Source organism: Brachypodium distachyon, chromosome 1 (assembly GCF_000005505.3).
Source record: "Brachypodium distachyon strain Bd21 chromosome 1, Brachypodium_distachyon_v3.0, whole genome shotgun sequence".
NCBI lineage: Eukaryota > Viridiplantae > Streptophyta > Magnoliopsida > Poales > Poaceae > Brachypodium > Brachypodium distachyon.
In genome coordinates this window covers 61,262,500-61,289,566 of record NC_016131.3, presented here as the reverse complement: position 1 = coordinate 61,289,566, position 27,067 = coordinate 61,262,500, and the positions used below count along the sequence as shown (strand labels likewise).

At 44.5% G+C, this 27,067-nt stretch overlaps 2 protein-coding genes and 2 long non-coding RNA genes across 7 annotated transcripts; 1 reads left to right on the top strand and 3 right to left on the bottom strand.

The window, feature by feature from the left end:
- Positions 1-397: 397 nt before the first annotated feature.
- Positions 398-7,167, top strand: LOC100845121 (probable protein S-acyltransferase 17). Its single transcript, XM_003557811.4, has 10 exons — positions 398-703; positions 789-882; positions 2,241-2,335; positions 2,411-2,578; positions 3,621-3,693; positions 3,771-3,823; positions 5,401-5,492; positions 5,864-5,916; positions 5,999-6,124; positions 6,545-7,167. The coding sequence occupies exons 1-10, from the start codon at positions 555-557 to the stop codon at positions 6,818-6,820; spliced, it is 1,179 nt and encodes a 392-aa protein (XP_003557859.1). The 5' UTR covers positions 398-554; the 3' UTR covers positions 6,821-7,167.
- A 1,457-nt stretch (positions 7,168-8,624) lies between these two features.
- Positions 8,625-10,466, bottom strand: LOC112269892. Its single transcript, XR_002962124.1, has 2 exons — positions 10,054-10,466; positions 8,625-9,000 (listed from the first exon to the last, which is right to left on the bottom strand). It is a non-coding gene; the product is annotated as an uncharacterized LOC112269892 (long non-coding RNA).
- Positions 10,467-13,055: 2,589 nt separating this feature from the next.
- Positions 13,056-16,000, bottom strand: LOC100844743 (nodulation protein H). 2 transcript variants are annotated; one of them, XM_014896520.2, is made up of 7 exons: positions 15,583-16,000; positions 14,918-15,079; positions 14,584-14,825; positions 14,241-14,499; positions 13,806-13,985; positions 13,511-13,666; positions 13,056-13,405 (listed from the first exon to the last, which is right to left on the bottom strand). In XM_014896520.2, exons 2-7 carry the CDS (start codon positions 14,933-14,935, stop codon positions 13,229-13,231), a joined length of 1,032 nt encoding a protein of 343 aa, XP_014752006.1. In that variant the 5' UTR covers positions 14,936-15,079; positions 15,583-16,000; the 3' UTR covers positions 13,056-13,228. The 2 variants fall into 2 exon arrangements, with proteins under 2 accessions (XP_014752006.1, XP_014752005.1); XM_014896519.2 differs by having other exon boundaries at positions 14,918-15,031.
- Positions 16,001-17,387: 1,387 nt separating this feature from the next.
- Positions 17,388-21,531, bottom strand: LOC112269904. Of its 3 annotated transcripts, none has more exons than XR_002962146.1 (3): positions 21,382-21,531; positions 18,566-18,728; positions 17,388-18,368 (listed from the first exon to the last, which is right to left on the bottom strand). It is a non-coding gene; the product is annotated as an uncharacterized LOC112269904 (long non-coding RNA). The 3 variants fall into 3 exon arrangements; XR_002962148.1 differs by having other exon boundaries at positions 17,388-18,171; XR_002962147.1 differs by having other exon boundaries at positions 17,388-17,602.
- Positions 21,532-27,067: the final 5,536 nt, after the last annotated feature.

Below are 27,067 nucleotides of genomic sequence, written 5' to 3'. Positions count from 1 at the left end.
AGGGTCTAAATAAACATAAAACACCTTTAACGAATTTAGAAGTTCTATTCATTAGGTGCCGAAATATTACATGTATCTAAACGTATTTTAGTATATAAATACGTCCATTTTTAGACAAATTCGAGTCACTTAATATGGGACGGATGGAGTATTTAGATGAGTGTATTGATTTGTGAAAAAAATTATTTTCAAAATATAATACGGAATATTTTTTTTTAAAACTACTCCCTCTGTTTCATAATTCCTGTCTCAAATTATCTATTCCTAAAAACGTCTAGATACATGAAATATTTTGACAAGAATTATGAAAAGGAGCGAGTAGTGTTCAGCAATTTATTCATGCCAAAATGAAGTCCCCCCACAAAATCCCAAGGATCTGAGGGAAAAAAACCTTCAAAAAGCCACGATTCAGAATCTGAGGAACATCTGTTTTGGCCTTGTTTCCTCCGGACGAACTCCGAAGCGTTCCTTTGACTCGATCAATCCAAATCAGTCCTCAGAGGGGTCGGAGCGGCGAGCCGACGCGGAGGCGCGGAGGGTTCGCCGGAACCGGGATGGACGTGCCGTGGCTGCTGGTGGTCCACGGGTCCGTGACGGCGCTGGTGGTGGTGTCGTTCCTCTGCGGGCAGTGGCCCATCTTCGAAGGCACCTTCGTCCAGAGCATCAACCACTTTCTCACCTCCGGCGCCTACCGACACTTCCTGTGCGTGTCCCAGGCCTCCTCCCTTCCATTCTCGCCGCCTCTGCCGCTCCTCTTGCTCATACTTACTGAGGAATCGTTTGTGCAGGCGGCTCGTGCAGGCGACGTGCGGCACAGGAGCCAGGGATCTCGTGCTGGGTGTCGAGCAGTATTGCTGCGACCGCCCAAACCCGATCCTGCAGGTACATGGTGCTGAATACTTATGGGTGTTTGTAATCGGAGCTGATATCATGAGAAGTTATGGGGTTTGATTTGATGCTACGTCTACGTGATGCGAGATGGGGGCAAATTGTTGCTCTGGATTGGTCGATAGGGAATTGCTCTCTGATGCTGAGTTGAATCCGCAAATGTAGAAACTTCAGTAAATTGGAATGTGCTCGACTGCATTTATCAGGGAGTTCTGGGACTGTTGATGAATGATTTGGTGGTTAGCTGTCTACAGATGTTTTTTATTTATTTCTGAAACTCGGTCTACAGATGGTTACTTATACTGCGTTGCATAACTCTACTTCTTTTTTTTTTCTGAACAATTGGATATGAAGATAAAAGTTGCCAATTGAGAGGGGAGTATTAAGTTGTGCCCAATCGTGTAAAATGTTAAGGGCCTCTGTGCTAGCTATTTCTTTGCTGGTGCACCTCGACATTGTATGGTGTGGTGTTTTCAATATTCGGTTTGGTTTGGAGTGAACATAACATAATTGAAGAATGTTATAAGACCATACCTGTTTCGGTTTATCATCTGATGCATGTAAGTGCATGGTCGGCGTGAAACCTCATGAGTCATGTTGGTCCAATTATACTGCATGGAATTTGCTTTGGTCTCGTAGTTGAATGAGTGCGAATTATGGAGAAGTGGCGTGAGGGAAGAAAAGATGTGGAATTAGACATAGATGGAAAACAGAGTGATGGGGTCTATGGACGAATCTTGTGGCATAGTTGTTGATCTGACTTTTGGATCTCTCCGTTGATTGAACAGTGCATATTAGAGTTACTGCTATAAATTATGACGCAGACATATAATGCATGTGTCCTAGTGGTGCCTCTTACAGTTATATTTTCCTGTGTTTGATAACGAAGTATTTGCTAGATAAGTAAATAGCTATTTGTCTAATACCCTTCAAGGTATATGCCTGCATAAAACAATTGCCACCCTGCATGGCAAGCCAATAAACCACATGTCAAATATGGAGCTTACTGTTGCTGTGGAAGTTCTAATCTGTTAACAGCTATAAGTTCATGTTAGCTCACTGTTCCAAAAAGTTAGATGTGCCATTTATTTGTGCTGATATTTTTTTTCATTAGGACCCTGCCCTATTCTAGATCACTCTGTCAAGCTCTTTATTTGTTTTTGCTTTTTGCGCAGAAGCTCTTTATTTGTCCTGTACCTGTTTTATGTTCTGTTATTTATTTTTTACTTTGTTTGCTGTGTAATCACTTTGGAGTCTGATAGCAGGATAGCCATTAGGTTTTTAGTTAGATGTTGTCTTATTTATCCAACACAGGTTCTTGTTTGTGATTTTACTTTTTCTCCCAACTGCAGGTTTTTTATGTTGCCATAATTGGGGGAACATATATTATAATAGTGCAGACATCTTTCAAGTACATTCCTGGGTATTATGTGAGTGTATTGCACAGGTATCTTATTACCATTAAACATTGTGGGGACATTCTTTTATCCATTTTTGGCAATGAGAGATCTTGCTCTTGCAGGTACCTGAGCATTGTCGCTGTTGCTATTGGCGCTGTACTCTTTGTCCTCACTAGCTTTTCTGATCCTGGGACTGTTACTTCTGAGAACGTTTCTCAATATCTATCTGCCTATCCTTTTGACAACATTATTTTTGTAGAGAAAGAATGTTCAACATGCAAGTTTACCAGGTTTGTGTTACTAGTAATTAGTCGTTACATGTGTAAAATTTTGAAAGTGTAAACAATTAGAGTTATTCCATGCTTTGCTACAAGAAGTATGTTTATTAATGATTGAAGAAAATAGTTTTTATGGTTGTACTTAGTCTAACTGAATGGAGGTAAACCGCACCTGTTTATTATGGTTAATTTCTGGAGAGTAATTATCTTGGTATTGCTGGATAGAAATCAAGGTACTATATATTTGGAGATCATAATTGCATGGAAATTTAAAATCTGTTGTTTTTCCTCAGTTATGCACTTGATAATGTTGACATGGGATCAATGTTTTGGAGCGTGCAAATGTGATCCTTAGATGCGAAATCTAATTTCTCCTAGAATTTAAAATGACGCGGAGCTTCATAGAGCTTCTTTAGTACTCCCTCCGTTCCATAATTCTTGTCGAAATATTACATGTATCTAGACGCTTTTTAGGAATAGATACATCCATTTTTGGGCAAATTTGAGACAAGAATTATGGAATGGAGGGAGTATTAGTTTTCAGTCGAAAATATAGACTCAGGAATCATACCAAAATGAAAATTTACATATCTATTACTTTATCCTCAATTCTGCACTTATATTGTTCTAGAATACCGTGACCTCGTGGGATCTTTTTTTTTCCTTTTCCAAATGCTCAATTACTTTGTAATGTTCTATAATGTTGTAGTGGGATCAAGGTTCGGAAGGAATTGGCAATATGACTTTTACAGTCTAAATCTAATGTATCCTGGAATTTAAGATGGCACAGAGCTTTCCTAGAGCTCGCTTTGTCCTTGTCCTCAGTTTTAGTATAAGTACTATTTGATGGTAACTGTGCAAGTATAAATATGGAGTAGTTAACTATGGTAATCCAGCATAAGTGCAACGGATAGTCATAAACTATTATTTTGAAGTTCCTATGATTCTTTGCTAGTACTAAGACTGTTATAAATATGTACTGTTCTCTTTACCGAGTAGTCTTCATACCAGTGAGCTTTATTTCATATCCTAAAGATATCTCCTTGATGTGCAGACCAGCCCGGGCAAAGCACTGTAGAATATGTGATAGATGTGTTGCTCGATTTGATCACCACTGTGGATGGATGGTACGTTTTCTTGTTACTTATTGCCTGATCGTATTACTTTTGCTTTGTTTAAACTGGAATCTTCTGTGTTGACACAGAATAATTGCATTGGGGAGAAGAATACTCGCTATTTTGTGGCCTTTTTAGTTTGGTGAGTTCTCGGGTTTCTTTTTTCTTTTCTTTACTTCTTCCATGTTTCTTTTTCGTTTGGCTAAATAGATAGTCCCAAGGGCCCGTGACTCCTTCCAGCTTTCATAGACAAATCTCCCTGTTTTATTCGATGCTTCTTTTGTCTCTCTGTTTTTCATCACTATTACACAACAGACTCCTAAGTTTTCATTATCTCTTAGTACCCAATCTGTATCCCATTTATGGACACAAACCATGGAGACATTGATATATGTACACAACTTATTGGGAGCTGAAATCAAAGCAGAAAACATTCTGAAGATGTGATTTGCCTTATAGACTACTAGCACATTGCCTGTGCGGTGCTACGGACTAAATATACTACTCCCTCCGATCCTAAATTCTTGTCGTTATTTTAGTACAAATTTGAACTAAAATAACGACAAGAATTTAGGATCGGAGGGAGTACTTTCTAAAAGAGAATACTGTATTATCATATACTCCCTCCGTCTCATATTAAGTGACTCAAATTTGCCCAAATATGGATGTATCTATACCAAAAAAGCGTCTAGATACATGTAATATTTCGTCACTTAATATGGGACGGAGGGAGTACTATCTTTGGTCGTATACTTCATATTCCCTCCGTCCAACAAAAGATGTCTCAAGTTTGTCAAAATTTGCATGTATCTAGACATGACTTAGTGTATAGATGCATTCAAATTTAGTCAAAGTTGAGACATCCTTTGTTGGACGGAGGGAGTATTTGTTTTCATTTGATTGATTTGTGCCAAATGAACAAGTGATGCAGTCTGAAGGTGTGATGGACCGCCGCCACTGATTCAGTCTTTTACAGGAGTAAAGATCCATTAACAATTTCAGAGATACTTTGTGATGTGCTGTCCAAGCGCATTTGTTTAAATATAGCAATGCTGGATTATGCTCCAATGGTGCTGTGTGTCCAGGCACCTGAAACGATGCAGCACCTCCTTGTGGAGTGCCTGCTTGTGCGGATCACTTGGCACGAAATCCTCTCTTGGGTGAGATCCACCGCATCCATTCCGGCTGCCGGGCAACTGTTCATGGACTGGTGGGCGGCTTCCCAGAGGAGCACGCCGTGCGCTCTCTACAAGGGAACCTCTTCGTTGATCCAGCTGACTGCGTGGTGGATTTGGAAGCACCACAATGGCTGCACATTCGATGCCAAACTTCCAAACGCTAGCCAGCTGGTTGAGGTGATTAAGGTTGATGCTCGGGATTGGATCACTGCCGGGGCAGTGGATCTCAATCTGCCTGTTCTGGGGGCGCTAGTTGTTGCGAGGGTTGTTTTTTAGTTGCTGCTGGCCTGTTCATCCGTCAAGGAAGATTGACCGGCCACTTGATTTTAACACCTAGTCTAGTTGTAGCCTTTTGTCATATTATATCACTCTGTCTGGAATCATAAGTAGAAAAATTATGAATGTGCGGTAGCTACTGGCTAGCTCACAGATCCAAAGGGGATTTGATTTTGTTATGCTATACTTCCATTTACATTGTCTCCTTGTTTTTTTTAGCCTTGACGTCACATTATTTATGTTTGTCCTTCCTTGTCCATAATAGGCATTTTCTTTTATGTGCGTATGGAGCATTTATCCTTGGCTTGATTGTTGCTGGTGAACTAAAAGACAAGAAAGTCGTCTACATACTGACAGGTTCTTCTCTGTCCAATTTAAGAGCTCGCCCTCTTGTCCAACAGGAATATCTTGATATGCTATGTTAAACCCTAACCGTATACGGGGAGTATTTAATCATTATGTTCCATTGTTCTATGAGATAATCAAATTCTTCTAATATAACTACTCGTGAAATTTATTACCATGTTACCGTTGTTTGTTTTCGTACATGAATATGAGTGGATTGAATACACTTCTGATAAGTCACCTGAACAATGCCACAAAAACAATAGAGCAGCTTTATATGTTTTTTCCATTTCATTTTAAGCACTATATAATCATATATGTCTCCCTTCATGATTTGACTTGTATTTTCCAATCCCTGATGAATTGTCCTTTGATTTTGACAGTTTATTATGGCATTGAGAATTCATTCTCTGGCCTATTTCCCCATGTCGCACAGGTATGGTAGAGGAAGGTGCTGAGTCTTCAAATCAATCAGCACCCTATCCATTATCTAACTTAGTTCTTGGTCTCTTTTGCAGTGGTTGCTTGCTGTGCATAACACACAGATACTTTTGACTGTATTTTTGGGTATAATAGCATTGCTTCTTGGCGGGTTTTGTGCTTACCATATACATCTTTGCTTAGCAAATACGACAACCAATGAGGTAAGTCTTTACCACACGCTTTATTTGTAATTTTCCCAATATTTGTTGGGCATATTTATGTTTTTGTCCCCTAGTGACGATATTTTTCATTTAAATAGTGGTCCTGTTTGTTGGAAGTTTTATTCTTGCGCTCATAATTCGCCAAATGTATTGTTCAAAGTACCATCTCCTATTAGTATCAGCAAACGTATCTTTTTGCCGATAAAAGAAATAAGAAAGATTTGCTGTAGATGAATCATCTTAACCAGGTTGATTTCACTATGCCTCTCTCAAATAGAAACAAAGTGTTAGACTATGTTGGGTAAGAAATCAGTAATCCCAACAAAGATAAACCATGTTTCAATCATATGACTGGTACAAAAATGTCCTTTTGGATTTATTTATTTTTCTTCCGAATCTCACCTTGCTTAAATCCGGCAGACATTCAAATGGCAAGACTACATCTTCTGGATGAAAAAGGAGAACGCGGCAAAAGCTAGCGCAGCCGCACTGAAGGCGAGCGTGAGCACAGTTAGTGGTGAAGAGCGGAAATCACCGGCAAGCAAATGGAATACGTTCTTCTCTAGGCCCCGAACACCAGCCGAGGAGCCAGTCGTGAAGAATAACATATATGACATGGGCATGATCAGGAACCTGTGTGAGGTGATCGTTCCTTTATCAGAGCGGAGGTCGTTCTCCCGCAAGAAGTCAGATTGAAATGAACACTGCTGAAATTGTTGTATAACTTCATTGTTGTATGTCCCGTTTTAGAATATTGGAATCAATTTTGCCCTGATGCTACAGAATGACATGGTGGTAGGATCATCGTGATCAGGGTTAATGCATTTAACTGTAGGTCAGAGACTCTGAACTCGTTTGCTTCAGGAAACAATAGTTTTATGCTTGTCAGTTTCTATATCTATCTGTGCCCTCGGGTGGTTCCCTTCAATGTATTTTAAAGGTACTATTAAGAGTTTACTACAGTCATGTGAAATGTAAAGTGATTTGTAGACCAAAAAAGAAAGGAGGGTTGGGAATTAAAAACTTGAGATATCTTACTATCAGCCTGTTGTGTAAATGGTGGTGGAAATTAGAGAATGAGCAGGGTGTTTGGCAACAAGTTATCACAAGCAAATATGGGGACAATTTCTGCATTCGACATGCTATACCCAGAGCCTCAGACTCACCTTTTTGGAAAACCATGTTGACACTTAAAGAGCTGTACATGCAGGGGAGAAGGATGATAGTTGGGAATGGTTGTAGAACTGACTGCTGATTGGTGGATTGGCAAGGGCCCATTAAAGGAAAAAATTTCCCTGAACTGTTTGCTGTGTGCAAAAATTCAGAGATAACTGTCCATGAGATGTGCTGTCAAAAAAAAACTGTCCATGAGATGTTCCAAAGGAACTGGCAGGGCAGTTTCAGTTTAGGAGGTGGCTGTCCCTTGACTTGCTCATTCAGAAAGATATGCTTGAAGACTTTGTGGGTAATTGTGTTCCTAATCATGAAGTGGACAAATCCCACTGGCTGTTGAACAAAACTGGTAAATTCATTGTGAAGAGTATGTATTCTCACTTATCTGGGTGGGAGCCTGATAGATCTTTTAAACACTTATGGAAAGCAAAACTGCCTCTAAAAATTAAAATTTGGATTGGTTAATTTGGCACAATATTTGCAACCAAAGATAATACTCCCTCCGTCCAATAAAAAAATGTCTCAAGATTGTCAAAATTTGGATGTATCTAGACATTGCTTAGTGTATAGATGCATTCTAATTTAGTCAAAGTTGATACATCTTTGTTGGACGGAGAAAGTATGAAAAAAAGAAACTGGGTTGGAAGTTTTACATGCCAGTTCTGTCCTCCCAATGAAAATATTGGGCATCTTTTCTTTTGATTGTGCTGCGGCAGGTTATGTGTGGAGGTGCTGCGGCAGGTTATGTGTGGAGTGTTATTAGTAAGTTGCTGGGGGCTGAGATGAGACCCAACTGTTTTCCCCATTATTTTCGTTGGTTGCCGGATTTGGTATTATCTATGAATGTGCAGATTGTAGGTCTAGCTGATGTTTGCTGGGCCATTTGGAAAACCCAAACGCTGACCCAACTGTTTTCCCCGTTATTTTCGTTGGTTGCCGGATTTGGTATTATCTATGAATGTGCATATTGTAGGTCTAGCTGATGTTTGCTGGGCCATTTGGAAAACCCAAACACTGCTTGTTTTGAACACAAACTGATCGAGGTTCCGTGGAATTAATTTGTCGTGCTTGTGCTTTCCTGCGATATTGGGCAGAACTACAAAAGGACCAGGAGAAGGAGATTCTGATTGACCGGGGCGTCAGGCTTGCAGACGGCGGCGTTGGAGCTTCGGGACACACCAAGTGGAAAGAAGCGCAAGCTGATGATCGAAGATGCGTTGCTAACTTTAGTCACTAGGTTTAAGGTTAGTGAAAAAAAAACCTTGTAACGTTCTAAAAACCCTTACATCAATCACCCTTGACATTTGAAGCCATTTTTCAATACTTGTATTGAAACTCATTTTCTAACTTATTACATCCTGTAGCAGAAGTTCAATTTTATTTACATCCAGTAGCAAAACATGATTGCTCTGCCTATACGGTCCTCGAAACTAAGACCAGTGTAGCAGTAAACTACTCCACAGAATAAACATTGAAGTTTCTCAAGATAAGTGTATGCCTATGCCTTAAAGAAAACTTTTAAATTTACTGTAATGTTTGTACGGATATATATTGCGAACGCAGACGCTCACAACACGCGCGTACACTCACTCCTATGAACACACATAGGTACACCCTACGCTCACGAGCACCTCCGAAAGACCGAGCCGGCAGGTCTTGAAAGATTGACGAAGCCTCGCCGTCGATGGGTACATCACCTACAACTGAAAGAATAGCGCCGGTTAAATTCTGGAATAATCCAAGGAAATATGATACCCACGTCAAATCTGTGACTTGAATCTGGATGGGCTGGTTCCACCACAAGAAAACAGACCACCTGGTATATGCTCAGTTCACATATATAGTGCAATTTAGAAACTTGCCTGTCTAATTGACGGTAATTGACTTACTGATTCCAATTCATAAAAAATGTCGTCCATTTTCTACTAAGTTAGTACAAATTTCGTATTAAGTGGGTGACATTTTTTATGAATTGGAGGGAGTACCGACTAAGCAAAGCGTGTTTAGCTTATCCAGCAACCACATCCACAGTTCCACACATGTACACCTGCTTCACGTTGCTCGCTAAACTACTTGCCTCGTGTATGTCCATTCTGTCCATGCATGTTGCTGGTACGACAACAATATTGCTGCATACCCAAGTTCCTACCATGAAGGGTCCAATGACCATAATATATCAATATGTGTTTCTCTCAGCTTTGTCATATTAATGAATAATGCTTACTAATTATCTAAATTTGAGGCGGGCAGTTTTGCCCCGGCATGCTTGGTCCATATCCAGGAAATTTGACAAAGTGTCACACTTTTTTTGGTACCTTGTCTCAAATGCACATCTTTTTTCTTTTTACAGAATAGCACATATTTCCTTGGCAAGTTGGCGAAATAGCATTTTATTTATTTTTCAAGCCACTTTTTGACGTGGCCCCACATGTCATTTGTTTTTTTTGGACCGATTTGCCCTCGGGTGTGGATTGGGATTGGCATTCGATCGCGTTGCAGATGCGTTCGAAGAGCTCCCCGCCGGAGGCGTACTCCATGACGATGGCGAGGTGCGTTGGGGTGAGGATGACCTCCTTGAAGGGGATGATGTTGGGGTGGCGAAGGGACCGGTGGTTGATGATCTCGCGCTGCACGTTCTCGTCAATCTTCAGGCAACACACGCGTTCTACTAAATTCTAATTCCACAGAGGAGGAAGATGAAACACTGGAACAAGTAGGGGAGAGGGCTCGAGCTAGTGTTCCAGTAGTACTTGTACCTTCTATCCTCGCTCGATGTACTTGACCGCGACGAGCTGCCCGTCGGAGCGGTTGCGCATGAGGCTCGCGACGCCGAAGTTGCCGGAGCTGATGTCCTTGACGAGCTCGTAGCAGTCGCCGTCGTAAATTATTGGTATGTCCAACCCCGGCCCAGCAGTCAGCGCCGCCCGGTCCATCCCTTCAATTCCCACACCCCTCGCTGGCCGGCGCGCGTCCCGGCGAAGAAAGCTTCCCCTGGCTCGGCCCGACCGCCCGATCAAGATTAGTGCGCTGCCCCCCACACACCGCGCGCCTCCCGTGATCTCCCGATCCAACGAGTGCTATCGTTCAGCTAAGTCCAAGAGGGTGGATTCGGTTTGGTCGGGATTGACCATCTCGATCGGGTGTACAACTGAGAGAACGAGATGATCCATCTCGATGGAATCCCAATTATCAACCGAGGGCAAATCGGTCAAAAAACAAATGACATGTGGGGCTATGTTGAAAAAGTGGACTGAAAAATGAAAAAAAAAATGTTATTTTGTCAACTTGCCAAGGAAAGTTGTGCTATTTTGTCTAAAAAAATGAAAGATGTGCATTTGAACCAAGATACCAGAAATGTGTGGCATTTTGTCAAATTTCGTCGGTCCTCGTGGGCGCCGTGCTATCTTTGTCGGGTCTTGATCAGCAGCTAGCCGCAACCAACACTAATTATGGTATAGGGTCTTGACGGCGGTGGACTTCGGCATCCACGGGCTCTGGCCCAACTACGCCGCGTGCCGGCCCGAGGCCAACAGCACCAGGACCAAGTGCTGGCCGGAGTTCTGCAACTCTACGGACACCCTCAACGTCACGTCGTGGCTGACCGGGGCTCTGGAGCGAAATGGACGTCGTGCCGTCGGAGGAGAGGAGGTACAGCGTGAGCAGCATCAGGGACGCCGTGAGGGAGGCGACCGGGTCGGCGCCGGGGATAATGGAGTGCAACCGTGGTGGGGGGGATAACGAGACGCAGCAGCTGTACCAGGTGTACCAGTGCGTGGGCCTTGACGGCGCGAGCCCGGTCCCGTGCCCGCCGCTGCCGACCCCGGGCGGCCGCTGCGCTGAGGACCAGCTCGTCAAGTTCCCCGTGTTTTGATAGTCAGCTTGCCAAATGCCAACGCGCTGCTCTGTCTCCTCCTTGCCGGCCGGGCCGGCGCTGCGCAATGTGTCAATGTCGTGTGGACTTCCTCTCCGGTTTGTTCACGGCATTCGGGCGGAAGATGTACGTAAAATAAATACGGTTGTCTGTCTTGAACTCTTTGACAGTTTGACTGATTGATTAGACGCCGTGGAATACAAAAAACTCTCGCTGTTTGTCGAGTACTAGTATTCCCCCGTCCCGTTAACTGACGTGGGACGGAGGGAGTATGTGATTTTGAATTCTGGCTGGGCTGATTTATTGGCTCTTGATGTCTTCCACAATAGTTGAAGGAGAACGATCTGTATCACTTGGCGGATCCGTCGGGTGCCTTGGCACGCAGCATGCACACGCAACGATTGGATTGGGTTTTTGTATTTTCGATGTTGCAAAATGGCGTGTATTTTTTTGGGATACGTACACGGGACGTTATGTTACAACGATTTTGGGTGTGCTGCGCGGTGTTTAATTTGTTTCAATGATACAAACATTGCATACGGAATTTTTGATGTTGCGTGAGTTTGTGATTTGCTGCATATGGGATGATGAGTTTCGACGGACAAATGTTGCAATGAATTTTCAATTTTTGAAACTTTACAGAAAGAATGTCGTCGAGTGGAATTTGACGTTGTGATGAGCGAACTGACGAGATTTGGTTTTTAAAGTGTATCCAAGGACAAGGAGGGTGGTGGATGGGATTCTTCTATCATCTGGCTGACGCCTAGCCTCACCCAATTTCTGATTTCTTTCTTCAATTTCAGATTCGACATCTCATTTATAGTTTGTGCAAAAAAAAAGCATCTCATATATAGCACTGATCATTTTGAGGCTATATTCAAAAGTGCCTTAAACAAACTGACGCAATATTGAGAAGTGCCTACATTTGCATTCTGAGGCTATATTCACAATTACCTTAGATTTTAAAATGATGACATTATTTGAATTGTCTCACATTGTAATGTTTTGGCAATTTTTACAAGTACCTTAATTTTTTCTTCTTCTACGCAACTAAATGCACCGATTGTTTGTCTTCAATTTCAAATGCCTTTAAATCTCATAGGTGACACAATGAGTACTGACTTGGTGGGTGGGTGGGTTCCGCTGGTAAATCAGTGCCAGCTTACTTGGAGCCAACGAGAGTATTAACATGTTTGGAAACATGGACGGACGCACCGGTACTGCAAAGGTGTGACAGCCGCCACGCCTAAAATTCGACACAGAGTTACAATGTATAGTGAGCCTGGCTAGTTAGCCTATTAGGCGTCATGACTGGGGTGGACCGCTTGACTCCCTAGTCTCAAACTGCTCTGTATCCCTCAAGCTCGAGCATAACTGAACGCTAGTGTTGATGTACTTTGAGTGTCAGTACTTTACTTTTGAATTTTTACTATACCCGTTGAACACAGAGTAATATATATTATTATTCTAATGAGCTTTTGCATAGTTGTATTGTGCATGATTTTCTGTAGTGTAAATTCTGCCACATCTCAAAATTGCCCCCGTTCTCGGCATGACAACTTAACTTCTCCTGTTCCAAAAACTGAAGTCATGTTTTGATTTATTCAAATATATAGTCCCCTTCTTTTCAGCTGAAATGTTTTGAAAAGAAGGCATAAAGCCTTTCAGAGGACCTTCTAGGGTCAGGTTTTTTGCTCCAGCACGAGAGCATCCTTTTCGGATCTTTGGTGCGGTGCCTACGTATTTTCTTCTTCCAGAAACTGCACCGGCTACCGGCTACGTGCCAACTTCTTACAAATATTCCATCCTACTCTCCTCTGATCCATAATAAGTGTTTCAGACTTATTTTAATTTTATACTAAGTTAGTACAAAATCTGAGATACTTGTTACGGGAACTCTTATTATGGATAGGAGGGAGTACATATCAACCGGAACTCTTATTTTCTCTTCCTCCTTTATTAAGCTCCTGTTTTTTCAAGAGGAAAAAAATATTAAAGAAACAACTTTCAAACCCTCTTTGTCCAATGCCAACAACAACAGAGAGAAAAACAAAAACAGGTCACTTGACATAGTCTTCGCCGTCTAGAAAATGAGCAAACTCCGTCCCCTTGAGTGTCTCGCTCACATCCTCCCAGTTCTCCACCAAGTCCGGGAGTGGCCTTGTGTGGATCTTCACGTGCCTGCTGGACAGCCTCCTCACCGGGACTCCCAGGAATTCTTGCACCCGAGACAACGCCTGCAACGCAAAAATAAAATAAAATACTGCCAGATATATAGAATTTGGGGGTGAATTTCAATCTTTCAGAGAGTTCGCGCGCGGGATATAAATACAAGACAATACATTGTCGTCGCGGACGATGTCCTCGTAGTAGAGGATCATGTGGCGCGTGCTGCGGAAGCGGACGAGGCAAGATTCCATGGACTGCTCGGCGTCTCTGATGCTTAGAACCAGAGATGAGACGTCAAGCTCCGGTCTGAATCTTGCTAGTATCTCAGCCTGCATCCGAACAGAAAATATTTGAACAAAATGCCAGTACTTAAAAGGCATGATGAGCATGGAGTCCAACGGTAAAAGGCCAAGGCTTTATAGTTTGATTTGCATGTGAGAATGAGAATGAGAATGAGAGAAGACCGGCCTCCTCATGTGAGTGAACATGCGCTTTGTGGGTGCCATTCAGCTGCTTCACATTTCTGTCGTAGTCATTAGCTAATACTGAGACAAGCCTCCTTAATGTATTTTTCCTGAAGAGAAATATCACCATGACGCCCTTTTCGTTTAGATAATTAGCAATGTCCTGATGATAATCCGTAAGTCCCTGCAAAACATGGGACAGACCACTTTCATAAAGTCCATCTTTTTATACTCTGAACCTAAACTTTGTCAGTTCAATAGCAAGCAAGAATAACATAATACTAAAAATATCATCATAGCTGTTGTAATTAAGCGAAGTGTGTAGTGAGATTTGAATTACTTGAGTATGAATCTGAATGTGTGCATAAGTCCTCACACAAATGCATTTACAAAAAGTTAGTTCGTCAGCAGTCTGAAGTGTTTAGCAATGCTAGCGTACCTGATTTAGCATCCACTTCAATCCAAATGCAGCCGTGCATTCATTTTTCGCTGCACTGGTGCGCCAATCCAGATCATACAGCTTATCAAGCGTCCTCAAGATGGACGCGATATCCTCTCTTCTCTCCCTTACCGAGAAGATCTCGCCATTTGAGCTGACATTGGGGTGGCTGTTCAGCAACGTCTCAAACCACCCGCTACCTGACCGTTGCATAGACACAATGACAAAGAAACGAACTGGAGTACATGCGCATTCGCCCCTACGACATAATGGTACAAGAGTTCAGAAACATGAAAAGGTTAATTAACAGAAGAGAACTTATCTTTTTAATTATTATTTTTACCTGTCGTAGGTCATAGGTCTTGGAAAGTGTACATACTGCATCTGCTCATATGGAATTACTGAAGGTCTTCTGCAGACAACTTTTGTCTGTTCTTCGGCGTCGGTCATTTCTTCTTCATTTTCAAAATCTACTTGAGTAAAGGAGAAGTAGCAGACATAAAAACCAAATAATGCAATGAAGAAGACAAGCATTGATCGCAGAGGAAACAGTGTCCCTTTTGAGCTTTTCGACGAGTACACGGTCTGCAAACACGTACGGTATTCAATGATTAGATGATGTACAAAATGAACAGGTGCAACTAAGGAATGATATTTTGTATTCCCCATCATATTACCATCTTCTCTTGCGACATTATGTAGTTTATGCTACATCAAGTGACTGTTCGTTCCCCAATTATCGCATGAAGAAGTCAGCATCTTCATAATCATCGAAAACACGGCTAACCCCACTGCATTGTGGTTCATTTGCAGAATTAGCAAGTTAGGTATTCAGCAACCTACAGAGACAATTGTAGTTTGACTTATCGAGATAAAAAACATTGCAGTTTCAAAAGTTCTTATTTCTAGCAAATACAAGAATGCTTTATTTGTCCTATTCCATTACAGGTTCAGAAGAACATGTTCTGCTCAAAATATTCAGAAAAGAAAACCTATATATGATTCAGTGAAAATTCAAAGAGCACGGCAATTATGATTGTAAAGGACCTCACTATACATATTGGAAAGAACAAATCATTTCTGGTTTGCTTGCGCAAGGAACAATCTATACAGGAACGTCATCTCCAAGTCCAAGCTGCTCAGCTTGACCGCAACAATAGCAGCAGCAGCAGCAACAACAGCAGCAACAGCAGCAGCAGGCAGCTAGCCGGGCTAGGCGGGACGGATGGGAAGAACAGCTGAATCTTCGTGCCAAGAACCGGACACAATCCTCGAGCAATGACGACAGAAATAAGAACCTCATCGATCAAGCGCTAGATAGTTCATTTAATTCCTCTTTTACCTGAAGCCCGATGATGATGACGATGAATCCGCTCCAGTGCCGTACCCCCCCTACTATAGGTTGTTGCTTCTCGGTTTCCACTTAAAAACGGAGGCGGAAGCTGGAAATTCGGAGAGAAAGACTGTGACCGAGCTTAGCGGGATGGTGGCGTCCCGGAGTTTGTTTGTTTGTTTGGAACAACCGAACAAGAGAGAAGGAGCAGGAGGAAAGCGAGAGATCGATCAGTGGAGCAGCAGAAATGACATGAGATGGATTGTGTTTTGCTGCCTAGCTGGTGCCGTGCTCCGCCGATTGATTCATGGATTGGAATTGGATTGGTGTGTTTCGAGGAGACAACCAGCCGCGGCTGTGTGAGAGACCCGGGACGCATGCCCTCCTAATTTGTGTGAGGTACCAACCACTCAAAACATCCCAAAAGTATGCTTATATGGGCGCCGGCTTTTACTCATCCTGTATGAAATTAATGATCCTCTCTAAAACTGGAATCCCCATTTAACACCTATATGTCGCTCCTTGCTTTATGAAGTAAAAGCAGGACCAAGAGCTCTCTTGTCATTTTCAGTAGAAAACGAGATGTTGCATTTTTAACCCAAAACTCTAAGCTGATAGAGAGGAATCGGACATTATGATTGAATTGCATGCACTGAACCAGTTAACCCAAAAGTCTAAGCTGAGAGACAGGGATTAGACATACATTATACTCCAAAACTCCCTTCACTTCTATGCTCCTTGGGATTATTTGTTGGGTTAACTAGGTTTTGAAATTGAAACCTCTAGGTTGCAGGTCTTGTGTATTTGATCATTTCGCCCAAAGGCCTAGGCTGACGCAGGAAAGAGTGTTTAGTCACAATACTTTGGGTGGCTGCATGTAGGCTAGCTTCTTATGGAACCCACATGTCAGCCACCTCAATGTCCATCTATGGGTGGCTACATATGGGTCACCTTGTTGTGAGATCTAAGACTAACCATGCTAACTCAAGCTTGCAGAAAGCTACCGAGATCCCTCCCTGACGCTCATTCACCAATTCAATCCGTCTCTAAGAGGACCGAAGGGGCCTCTTCCCTCTCCTCCCCCGGCGGTTGCCTCCCATTCCCACCTCCTCCTCGCGCTCCGCTCTCATGGCCCGGCGCGGCTCCCCCTTCCGGCCCCCCCCCCCCACCCCACTCCCGCCCCCACCTCGCGTGGTCGGATCTAGCTATGCTGCCGACCCCAGGCCGTACCTTTTTTCTTTTTTTCTTCTCGAAAATTAAAAGATCAAAATATAAAGATAAAATGAGAATTAAAAATATTAAATTCAAAATTAAAACCTTTGAATAAAAAGTAAAAGTTCAAAAAATTAAAAGCCAGGGAACAAAAAATAAAAAGTTGCCAAAATGGCAAAAAATAATAATCCAACAGCCCAAAACTGGGATATCGGAATTCATCCGCCGGTTCGCTTCTTGGAGGACGTCCACCAATTAGAGATCCCCAAAAGCTATAGCTCGACCTTGGATGAAAACAATCCAAGACTAAACTCCCATGTTTCAATAGTCCTCTTGCACAATGGATTAATGATAATGAAGTGGATAATTGACCTAAGAAACAAGGACCACTCTACTAGTCATAGAGCCTGGTGATTCAGCATAACAGCCAAGCTCCAGTAACAGCAAACAATTATTACTATCTGAAAAATAGCATGGTTATCGCATTATGTACACCAAAAAAAAATATTCATCTCACCCTGATCCCCCTACGTAAAATAATCAGGTGTGTTTAGTGGGATCATAAGCACGAAATTGTTAAGAGATATGCAACCGCTGATCGGTAAGGCAGTCAAATCGACTTAATGCAATGCATAATCGTTGCCCAACATCCTTAACAACAGTCTGCACAAATCCAGTAACCTACACGGTCACAAAGTAAAAGAAACAAGACCTTACAGGCATCATAAGATAATACAGAAGCAAAAGCGTATGCATCATGAGGGCAATGTGAAGTCTTCTGGCCTTGCAATGAAAACATCCTCGAACTGATTGTTCTCTGATGAAAGAACAGATAAACGGTCAGGCTCTTTTCCAGATATTGCAACAGCTCTTGACAGGGGCAGCTAGGATATGTAGAACCCGGTTGAAAGGCTTATTCTTATTCACCAATCTTTAGACAGAAGCACAGACACATGGAACTTCCATGGTTATGAATGGGGGAATATAACACTTGCAAGATGCACTAAATAATCCATTCTGTTTGTACAGTCCCTGGTACATTATAAGCTAGACATTAAAGGCAATCATCAAGATATGTGCTTGGCCGTGGCCTGATCCTATCATTGTATTTGTGGGTGGAGAAGATGAAATTTAGCTACCACTTGCATTTATACCTGATTTTGTTCCAAAGCATCAAGACTCTTTTGCAAGTAGTGAGCACGAGTAAAAGTAACAAAATGTACTTCTCGTGCAGTGCAGATTCATGGATCATGATATCAGAGTAAAAGAAAGTTACCCAGATAAACTTCAAAGTCACCAAGAAATGAAACACTGCTAGGAAATTGAAGCACCTTTACAAATTAGGCAGTTGATGACAATACTCGTTGCCATATTAGATTTCATGCTCTACAAAAATAGATATTTCCTCAACAGTTACAACTAAGAAGCCTGGATAGCAACCACAAACAATCTATCGCGTATAGTTAAAGAGCATAATATCAAACTAAATCTGAGCTCAAAACTAAACTAGTAATGCTGTTAAGCAGTAAGAATAGAACAAAACATTTTCTTAGTGTTAATGCAACAATGGCATCATTTTCAACCTGCAACAGAAACAGATAACACTGACTAAGTTGTAGAACAGGAAGGACATTCAGAAATAATAAATCTGCAATAACACAAAATATTCACATCCAATAATATAATCACAAAAGTTGTTGGTGAGTCCACAATTATCACACCTTTTGCTTATAGCAAGACATATACAATCCAATATATGCTTATGTCAGTGCAATGATACCTTCTGATTTGCCAATGACTGTGAATCATCCAATACATCATTGTTGCCAACAAGATCAGTCGTTGATTACTGGGAGACTGGTCGATTAATGAATACAACTTTTGTTTAATGTTTAAAGATGTCTCTGTTGGATCTTGTTTCGCTTCACTCTGATATACATAGCCTGCATAGGGAAGATGTCTTTCCGATGTCAGTGAGCAATTTTTTTGAGTAAATTTCACAGAACCACAGGTTTTGAGGCAGTCTTCTCACGGAGCACTGGTAGATACTAATTTGTTCACAGAACCACAACTTTTGTGTTTAATTGTCTCAGTCTACCCAAAACACGTGTTTAAGCTCCTTTGACACTATTTCTTACAGGTGGGGCCCGCACGTCAGGCATCACATCTTTTTCATCAGACCCCTCGTCTTTTTCTTTTTTTTCCTCATTACTCTTCTTCTTGAACTGGCCATGGAAATTGACCCAGGCGGTGGTGCGGGCGGCGAGGCAGCAGGCCGACCAACCCCGGGCGATGCAGCAGGCCGGCGAGGCGGGCGGCGGGGGGGCGGGCAGCAAGGAAGCACGGCGGGCGGCCGGGCGAAGCAGCAGGCGGCGCGCGCCCGCAGACGGCGGGTGGCGGGGAGCAGGCCGTCGGGACGGGCGGCGGTAGGGGCGGGCGCGCGGCGGGCAGCAGGGCGGCGAGGCGGGCCGCAGGGACGGCGGGGCGGGCGGCGGGGCGAGGCAGGCAGCAGGGCGGTGTGGCGGGCGGCGGGGCGAGGCGGGCAGCTGGCCGGCGGGCACGTGGCGGGCAGCAGGGGAGCGGCTGGGCAATGAGGAAAAAAAGAAAAAGACGAGGGGTCTGATGAAAAAGATGTGACGCCTGACGTGCGGGCCCCACCTGTAAGAAATAGTGTCAAAGAAGATTAAACACGTGTTTTGGGTAGACTAAGACAATTAGACAAACAAATTGTGATTCTATGGACAAATTAACATCTACTAGTGCTCCGTGAGAAGGGTGATTCTGTTAAATTTACTCAATTTTTTTTAATGATAAATTAAGTTGAAATGTCCTTTACTCATCCAGCTGTGTCCTTCGGTACAAACAAATAAGATGGGAGCCTTAATCTAATGTTAACACATCGAATCTACAAGAAATATATCTTTCCTTTGGGGACAGGCTCCACAAAGACAGAAAAGACGACGGAACTAGTACCACCAGCAGGCACACTTATAAGATATTACTACTAAATTGCTTGCATACCAATTTGGAAATTGATTCTCGAAAGAGTTTAATACAGAAAAAATATAAGGAATAACAGATCTAGGGTTGGGAACAACAAAAAAACATAGATTAGAAATCATCTCTTTTCAGCTTTTCAAGCAAACATTCTGTGGAGCAATCAGCAATGCCAACTTGCCAAAGCTTGCTTTGTTGGAATTTTGGGTTAGGCCCGATCTGAAATTAATTCCTGAAAAATCTCAAAAGCCCATTCATGAAGTGGGATGAGGAAGTGGGAATAGTCCCACTTTGCTAGTTTAGGGGGAGTTGGATCAATATATAAGGTATGTTGGTTCTCACCTCTTGAGCAAGTGAGCAACAGAAATCCCCACACGCGCTCCTCCTCCTCCGCTCGCCTCGTCACGACGCGCCGCGTTTCGTGGATCGAGTTCAAGCCGTGCTTATCTTTTTGGCAGTCGGGATCCGTTGCGGACGCGTAACAAATCCCGATAATTGCGGAGTCTGTTATGGTTTCGTAAACCGAACCGAAGTCCGCCTGCGTGCCTATATAATAAGACGACCGCGGCCTCCGGACGGACCACGCCACAACCCTAGCCATCACGCCCACGACCCAATCTCGCCGTTCGCCACCAAATGCTACTCCATCCCGTCGACTGCGTGCACAGATCGTCGGGAGAGCAGGCCTCCAGAACCCCGACCTTCGAGATCCTGCCCGGGAGACGGTCGATAAGGTTTTTGGGGAGCGTTCTCACGCGACTGCTCGCTTCTTCACGTCCCTGTTTCGTCGGCATCTTCATCACCAATGGCCGACGACCTCGGAGATCCCGCGGCTCAGGCTGCCGCTCTAACTCAACAGCAACTCCAAGCCCAGGCAACTGCTGCTGCACAGGCGCAAGCGTAGGCGTTGGCCGCTGCCCAGGAGGTAGTCAAGGCTGCTGCTGCTGCCGGCATGAACATCGACGCCGCCGGACTCGTCACCGACCTCAACAAACAAACACAAGAAAAGAGTACAACACCGTACGTAATCTGCTCTTTCTTGTTGATTTTGATTAATAGTTCTATTATTCATGCTGTGAAATTAGATGAGTTTTATTGATATGCATTGCTATTTAATTTGGCTAGTTTGCATGATATAATATGCTACATGTTTTACACATTGTTTTTCTAGATTAAATATTCATCGAAATTACCTAATTACTCAGCATGCTTATGGTGTATTGTCACCTAAGAACTGTATTAGGATTTCTGATAATTCATAGTGTTTATGCCAATTGGGGATCGTCCAAACTGTATCCAAACAAGTAGTACAGTAGTACAAGCAACGCCTAGCCCCCAGCCCCCCCGCCCCCCCTAACCCCGCGGTATATGGAATAATCCTCCTGCGCTAGCGATACCGTTTGCTCCCCAAGCCTTCAGACCTCACAGAACCAGGCCACCTGCCGCTGTATTTTCTTCAACAAAGGCAAAGCTCAGCTCCCATATCAGAGAACGAACCCGAACCCTAGGGATTACATCAGCATAAGGGCTAGCAAGCTGCAACTGAAGGCAATGGTTGGACCGCACGAAGAAAAGTGCAATTATTCGATCAAGGCTCACCGAATCTTCCTCGGAAGCGGCAGCGGTGACGGAGGCGATCGCCGGAGGAAGAGGAGCAGGCCTCGCTGCCGGCAGAGTGGCCTTCTCTTGTTCTGTCTCCCCCGGAATCCCCGGATTGGGATGGGTTATATGGAGTCAACAATCGACAGAAACCCGACCACGTTTTCTTTTAGGCGACCCGATCACCGGTTAGAACGTTGCATCCCGTTCGGAGGCATTTGGATCGCTTGAAAACGGGCCCGATTTTGGTATATGGGGCCTGCACTAACGTACCTTCGGTGGTCTAAGATCCAAATGCTTCGAACCGGAAAAGCCCAGGAGCCCACTGTAATTTGCACGGCCGACGCTCTTCTTTCGAGGTTTGAGCAGCAATCCAGCAAAGCATACAGTCGTGCAGTGGGATCCCAGCGTATTGTCTGGCTTGAGAATCCTCAGAATTTTATTTATAACCTACTTGTGAACGATGTAAACTTATTATCTAATCAATAAAATTGTCATGGTGACTTTCCCTAAAAAAGCCATGTAGCACGCCATCTAAAAAAAATGGAGTTCGCAGCAACCTCGTCCTCCGTCTTCCCCATCTATTTCTACCATTAGGGCAACAAATTGATGAATGATTTGTTTCTTCCTTCGTTTCATAAAGGTGGCACGGCTTTGAACTAAGCTTAGTTAAAATCCGTGCCAAACTTTATGAAATGGAGTGAGCGGTATTTGGTTGTTCAGATCTTGAGAGAACAGAAAGTTCGGCAATCCCTACGCTGCAACAGCAATGACAGAGGGAGGCGTCCAGACAAAGCACTGGTGCTGGTGGTCTAGAGCGGCCCCACTCCCTCCCATTCGACGAAGCCATCACAGATAGCAGTTGATGATGTCCTCATCATCCACAGTGTAGTTTACACTACTATCCTCAAATGCTTCTGGTAGCCGTTTCATGGCCGATGTGGACAGTCAGCCGAAGACCGAGGATGACCCGGCCAGTGAGGAAGAGCTCCTTTGCCGAGCTCATGGTCATGGTGATGCTGACTTTGGTGATGGTTGCTGCTTAGGTGCGCTTGTCTTTCGGAGACTTAGCACAGCGACTATCCCACCGTCTACTACTACATCCTCTCTTTCAAAAGCTCCGCCCCGCTCTGGTGATGAAGGGGCAAGGACGTTGGCCCGTCTTTAGCTCATTTTAGGAGGTGTTTGGTCAAGTGCACCGCATTTGGCCCGCACCCGCAATGCAACTTTCAGGAGTTTTGGTTGCCTGGGCCTTAGTTTGCACCTGCAGCCCATCTGCAAAAAGAGGCCTCTCATCCTGCATCCGGGCTACGGCTGATTTGGCCATTTTTCTCGTGGAGCGCTCTTTCAGTCGTTCCCCATCTAACTCTCTCGTCGTTCTCCTCTGCCTCCTCCGTATCCTGCCCGCCGCTGCCTTCCCTGCCCCAGTCCTGCCCGTCGCCGCCTCCACATCCTGCCCCAACGTTGCCCACCGTCGGCAAGGTCCGCTCTCCGTCGACGGCCGCAGCGACGACAAGGGCGCCGGCGACATAGGGCTCGGCGAGGCTGCTCCCCTCTTCATTCTCCATCGCCGCCAGCGACGACGGCCCCGACCTCCGTGCCTCCCTCTCCGTCCTCCTCGGCGAGGGCGCCCCCTTCTTCCTCGTGCCCTCCATTGCCGCCAGCGACGGCGGCCCCGACCTCCGCGCCTCCCTTTCTGTCCTCCTCGACGCTCTGCTCATCGGCTGCTCCCGCCCCGGATGCAGCGAAGCCAAACACGCTGCTGCAATGCTGGCTCGCACCCCCGGTGCATGCATCCCCGTGCTGTAGCCTGGCTGCGATGCAGCCTGTGTCCGTCTTCGAAACCAAACACGCCCTTAGTGCTTGTTTCCATCTCTAACTGGTCCAAGGACTTATTTATAATTTTTATTATTTGTAGGATTCTTTGTACTGTTGTTGATGATTATTAATAGATCCACTGGCGGAGCTACATTGGGTCAAACTGGGCCATGGCCCGCCCTGGTTTTTTGCACACAAAAAAAATGTAATGCTACTAAAGGCCCAGCCTGCTAAGAAATCAGCCCAGCCTTGCCTTTGACGCTGCCTCTGCCTTGCTGCTCCTGGTCGCCACTCGTCGTCTCGCCCGCAACCAGGGGCGCGGCCTCGCTGTTCGTGAGGACCAGATGTCGCTGCGACGGACTGAAGCCAGCCAGAGCCAGCCCGGGCGGCCCCACACGCCGCCGTTGCTCGCCCCCTGCATGCCCTGCACCCGTGCGCTGCCTCGCCGCGCCCGCAGCGGCGCAACCCCTCCTGCTCCGCTGCCACTGCTGGCTGCTCCGTCGCAGCTGCTGCTTCTCCGCCGCGCGCGCCGCTGCCGCTCACGGCTCACCCCCGTAGGCTGCCCTGCGCCCGCTGTTCCTTCTCTTCCCCAATTTCTCTATCCAGTTAGTTTCCCCAAATCCCTAGTTTGCACTTTCAGAATGTGGTTGGCGGATTGTTCCCTGAATATGTTCTCAATTTTAGAAATTGCAACAGCCATGGGAAGCCCACTCAGAGAAGAATTGTTGTTGTCTTGAAAATAAAACAAGATGATGTAAGTGGAGATGAAGAAGATCGTATAGCTTTTTTTCTTTTTTACTCCGTAGTAATATTATGCTGTGAACAAAGATTTGAGGAACGACAATTATGCTGTGAAGTGGTAGGATTGAGAGTAAAATTTTGTGTTCTCTTTTAGCTTGGCCCTCCCATGATCTTTTTCGTAGCTCCGCCGCTGAATAGATCGGTGGTCATTCGAAAAAAGACGATGACGCGGACTCCGACTCATATTGAACAGTGCTGAGACAATGCTGGGCAGGACATCAGCGTGATGTGGAGCTCCACGGCGAGGCGGTGTCATGATGCTGGCCCAGCCTCCCGGTTGAGAGCGCACACTAGAAAATGGAGATTAATGGTGTGTTGTTGAAGTTCGGGACATGGGTCCTGTCACAATTTAGATACCGGTTCGCTTCTCTTTCTTCCTTAATTACTCTGTCAACTCATCTTTGGCGTGGGCATGATACGATCTAACAAGGAGCGTTGGGAGCACCCTGATACCGCCGCGCTGGAAATGGCTGATGAGCTGACATGTCAATTGAAATGTGATGAAAGGATAATCCAGCAATTTTCATCCTATAAATTGTTTTAAAACTTTATCTGGATTTAATGATAGACCCTTTTTGGTGAGTGACTAACATCAGTGTGTAGTTTCGTAACGCGCGCGGTGAGCAAAAAGAAAATGAACCAACTTTTGTGAATGGGCTCACTAACATCGGGGTGTAGGTTCGTAAAGCGCACGGTGAAAACGAACCAGGGGAATTCCAACGCGCTCGGCGAGCAAAAAGAAAATGAACCAACTTCTGTGAATTGGCTAAATTCCAGAGAAATTTCCTTAAGATTCCGAGGTTTTGAACAAGCCGCAATCGATGTCCTGGCCTCCGTGGTTGCAGAACAAGTTCGTTTTTTTCGAAAAAGGGAGAAAGCCCCGACGCCATTTTTTTTGCACAGTCACAGTAGACAGGTCTTACAAATCACGGATTGAATAAGTAGATACAAAAATAACCAGCGGAAGTGATCTACAATACGACTCTATGTATGAAGCAACCGATTAACAGACCGCCAGCCAGCCAGCCCGGCCAGCGAGTCTATGCACAACAAGTTCGTATATATCCACGCAGCTGATCGGTCATCTGGTGACAGCAGTGTACCGGAATTACACCACACCGTGCGGGCTGACAATCCCCAGTGGACAGCGGCAAACTCAGATACTTTCCTTGGCAAGGTTGTTGCAGTTGGTTCCACTTGCCTTGCTAGCCAAAGTGTGTAGAAATGCGTAGTGTTTTCCTCGATGCTGGCGTGAGCCGTGAGCATGCATGTAGCAAGTAGCAAGAGGAGCAGGTGTCCATCGGCATTCTGCATCCAGCCGTGCAACCAGGCGTGATATCCATTGCTGATTGCTCCCGTGTCATCATGCATCTCCACACCAATCACTCCGAAGGCAAATATGCAGACAGAGGAGGCCCAGCCAGGGGCTGTCTAGCTCCTAAACAGAAGAAGATAAAACTTATGTAGGTATATATGCTTACTAATATTCCTACTATATATATGTACATGCAGTTAGACAAAGATGCTATGTGTAGAGTGCAGTGGTTGGCATATGCATACGTACGTACGTGGACTTGGGAGCACTAATAGTTGGGATGGATGATGCGATCCTGCACTTGCTCTAGCTTACAAAGAAACTGGCCTTTTTTCCTTCTGATAATCAAGCTTCTCCTTTTTTGTGGGTCTATAATTATACATGAATTCTAATGGACGAATGTGATGCGCCCGATGCAAGTGGGAGACATGGAGAAAGAAGGGAGGAGAGAAGAATTTTTTAGTGTGGTGATGAAGTTGTGGGTGCATGAGGTGCTCACAATTATGCCGAATGAGTTTCCCTTGCAGTTTTTCCATTAAAAAAAGAGAGGAGGAAAGGCAAAACGAAAAAGACTAGGATAGGATCCTTGGTTGTCCCCTTATTAACATACCGGTTAAAACTAAAACATCGTCATACTCCTCTCCAACCCAAATAGAAACTTCGATCCAGGATACAACCATTCTGGTTGCCTTTTTCTATGAGAGAATTATGTTTTTAGTGGAGTAAATTTGAAGAAATCACAGTTCTTGTGGCAGGCTTCTCACGGAGCCACATTTTTTGGTAATTTGATCGGAAAACCACACTCCTCTCCGAGCGTGCAGACTGTGGTTTTGCGAACAACTTAGCCGGTCCCACATGGCAGGAATTCAACCCAGTAAACAGTAAAGAGGTTTGACTAGACCGAACACTCCATGTGGACATTCACAAGGCTGATATGGGCAGCTGAGTGGTGAAACTGATCAGCATGCATGCAACGTTGTGGGGAAAACTGAGCAGTGCTAAGAGGGGGAGCAATCCAATAAAACCTTTATTGTTGGACTAGGCTTGGGCCTTAGCCCATTACCAAAAATTCCAACAGAAGTACGTAATAAGTGATTAGTTCGTGCAGAAAGTTTATTGGTGCAGGATGCAGATTCTGTGCATGGAGGAGATAGGTACAAGTCATCGGAATTAAAGATTGCTGCATCGCGGCTCAAACAACCTGCAAGGCTGCAACCGATGGATCAGTTGCCACGACCATGCAGTGCAGGACCAGTCTTGTAATTTCCTAGTCGGGGCACGTACTACTTGTCGCACTGATAACAGCACGTGTGGCTAAACAAGTATAGCCGCTGTACTTAATTTTATACGTATACTAACGGTCAGTCAGTCAACCAAGACCGGCGACGTCGACACTACTGGTCCATGGATCGAATCCATGTGCCACTACGCTACTGCCGTACGATACGAATCTTTAGCAAGCACACATATGCACATTTTCACACGAATACTGCGTGCATATAACAGCAAGCAAAGAGTAATTAAGACTAGTTGCTCGTAATAAAATTAGGCGACAACTCCGATCCCTTGGACTTGGATGATTCCTGATACTGTACCTACTAGAAATTCCGTACGACGCATCACATACAACTTTGAGGTGCGATGCGATCGATCCATGATCACTTTTTTGTTTTGTTTTTTTTTGGGAGAAAAAAGGTTTTAATGGAAGGTTTTTTTAAAGTGGACAAAAGACAAGCGGGGGCATGCAAAAGG

Coding starts and splice junctions, on each gene's coding strand:
- LOC100845121 (XM_003557811.4), top strand. CDS start 555: ATGGACGTGCCGTGGCTGCTGGTGGTCCACGGGTCCGTGACGGCGCTG. Junction 883..2,240: donor GCCCAAACCCGATCCTGCAG/GTACATGGTGCT, acceptor TCCCAACTGCAG/GTTTTTTATGTTGCCATAAT. Junction 3,824..5,400: donor TTTGTGGCCTTTTTAGTTTG/GTGAGTTCTCGG, acceptor TGTCCATAATAG/GCATTTTCTTTTATGTGCGT.
- LOC100844743 (XM_014896520.2), bottom strand. Junction 13,986..14,240: donor TGAAGTGGATGCTAAATCAG/GTACGCTAGCAT, acceptor CATGTTTTGCAG/GGACTTACGGATTATCATCA. Junction 13,667..13,805: donor ATGTTCACTCACATGAGGAG/GCCGGTCTTCTC, acceptor GTTCGGATGCAG/GCTGAGATACTAGCAAGATT.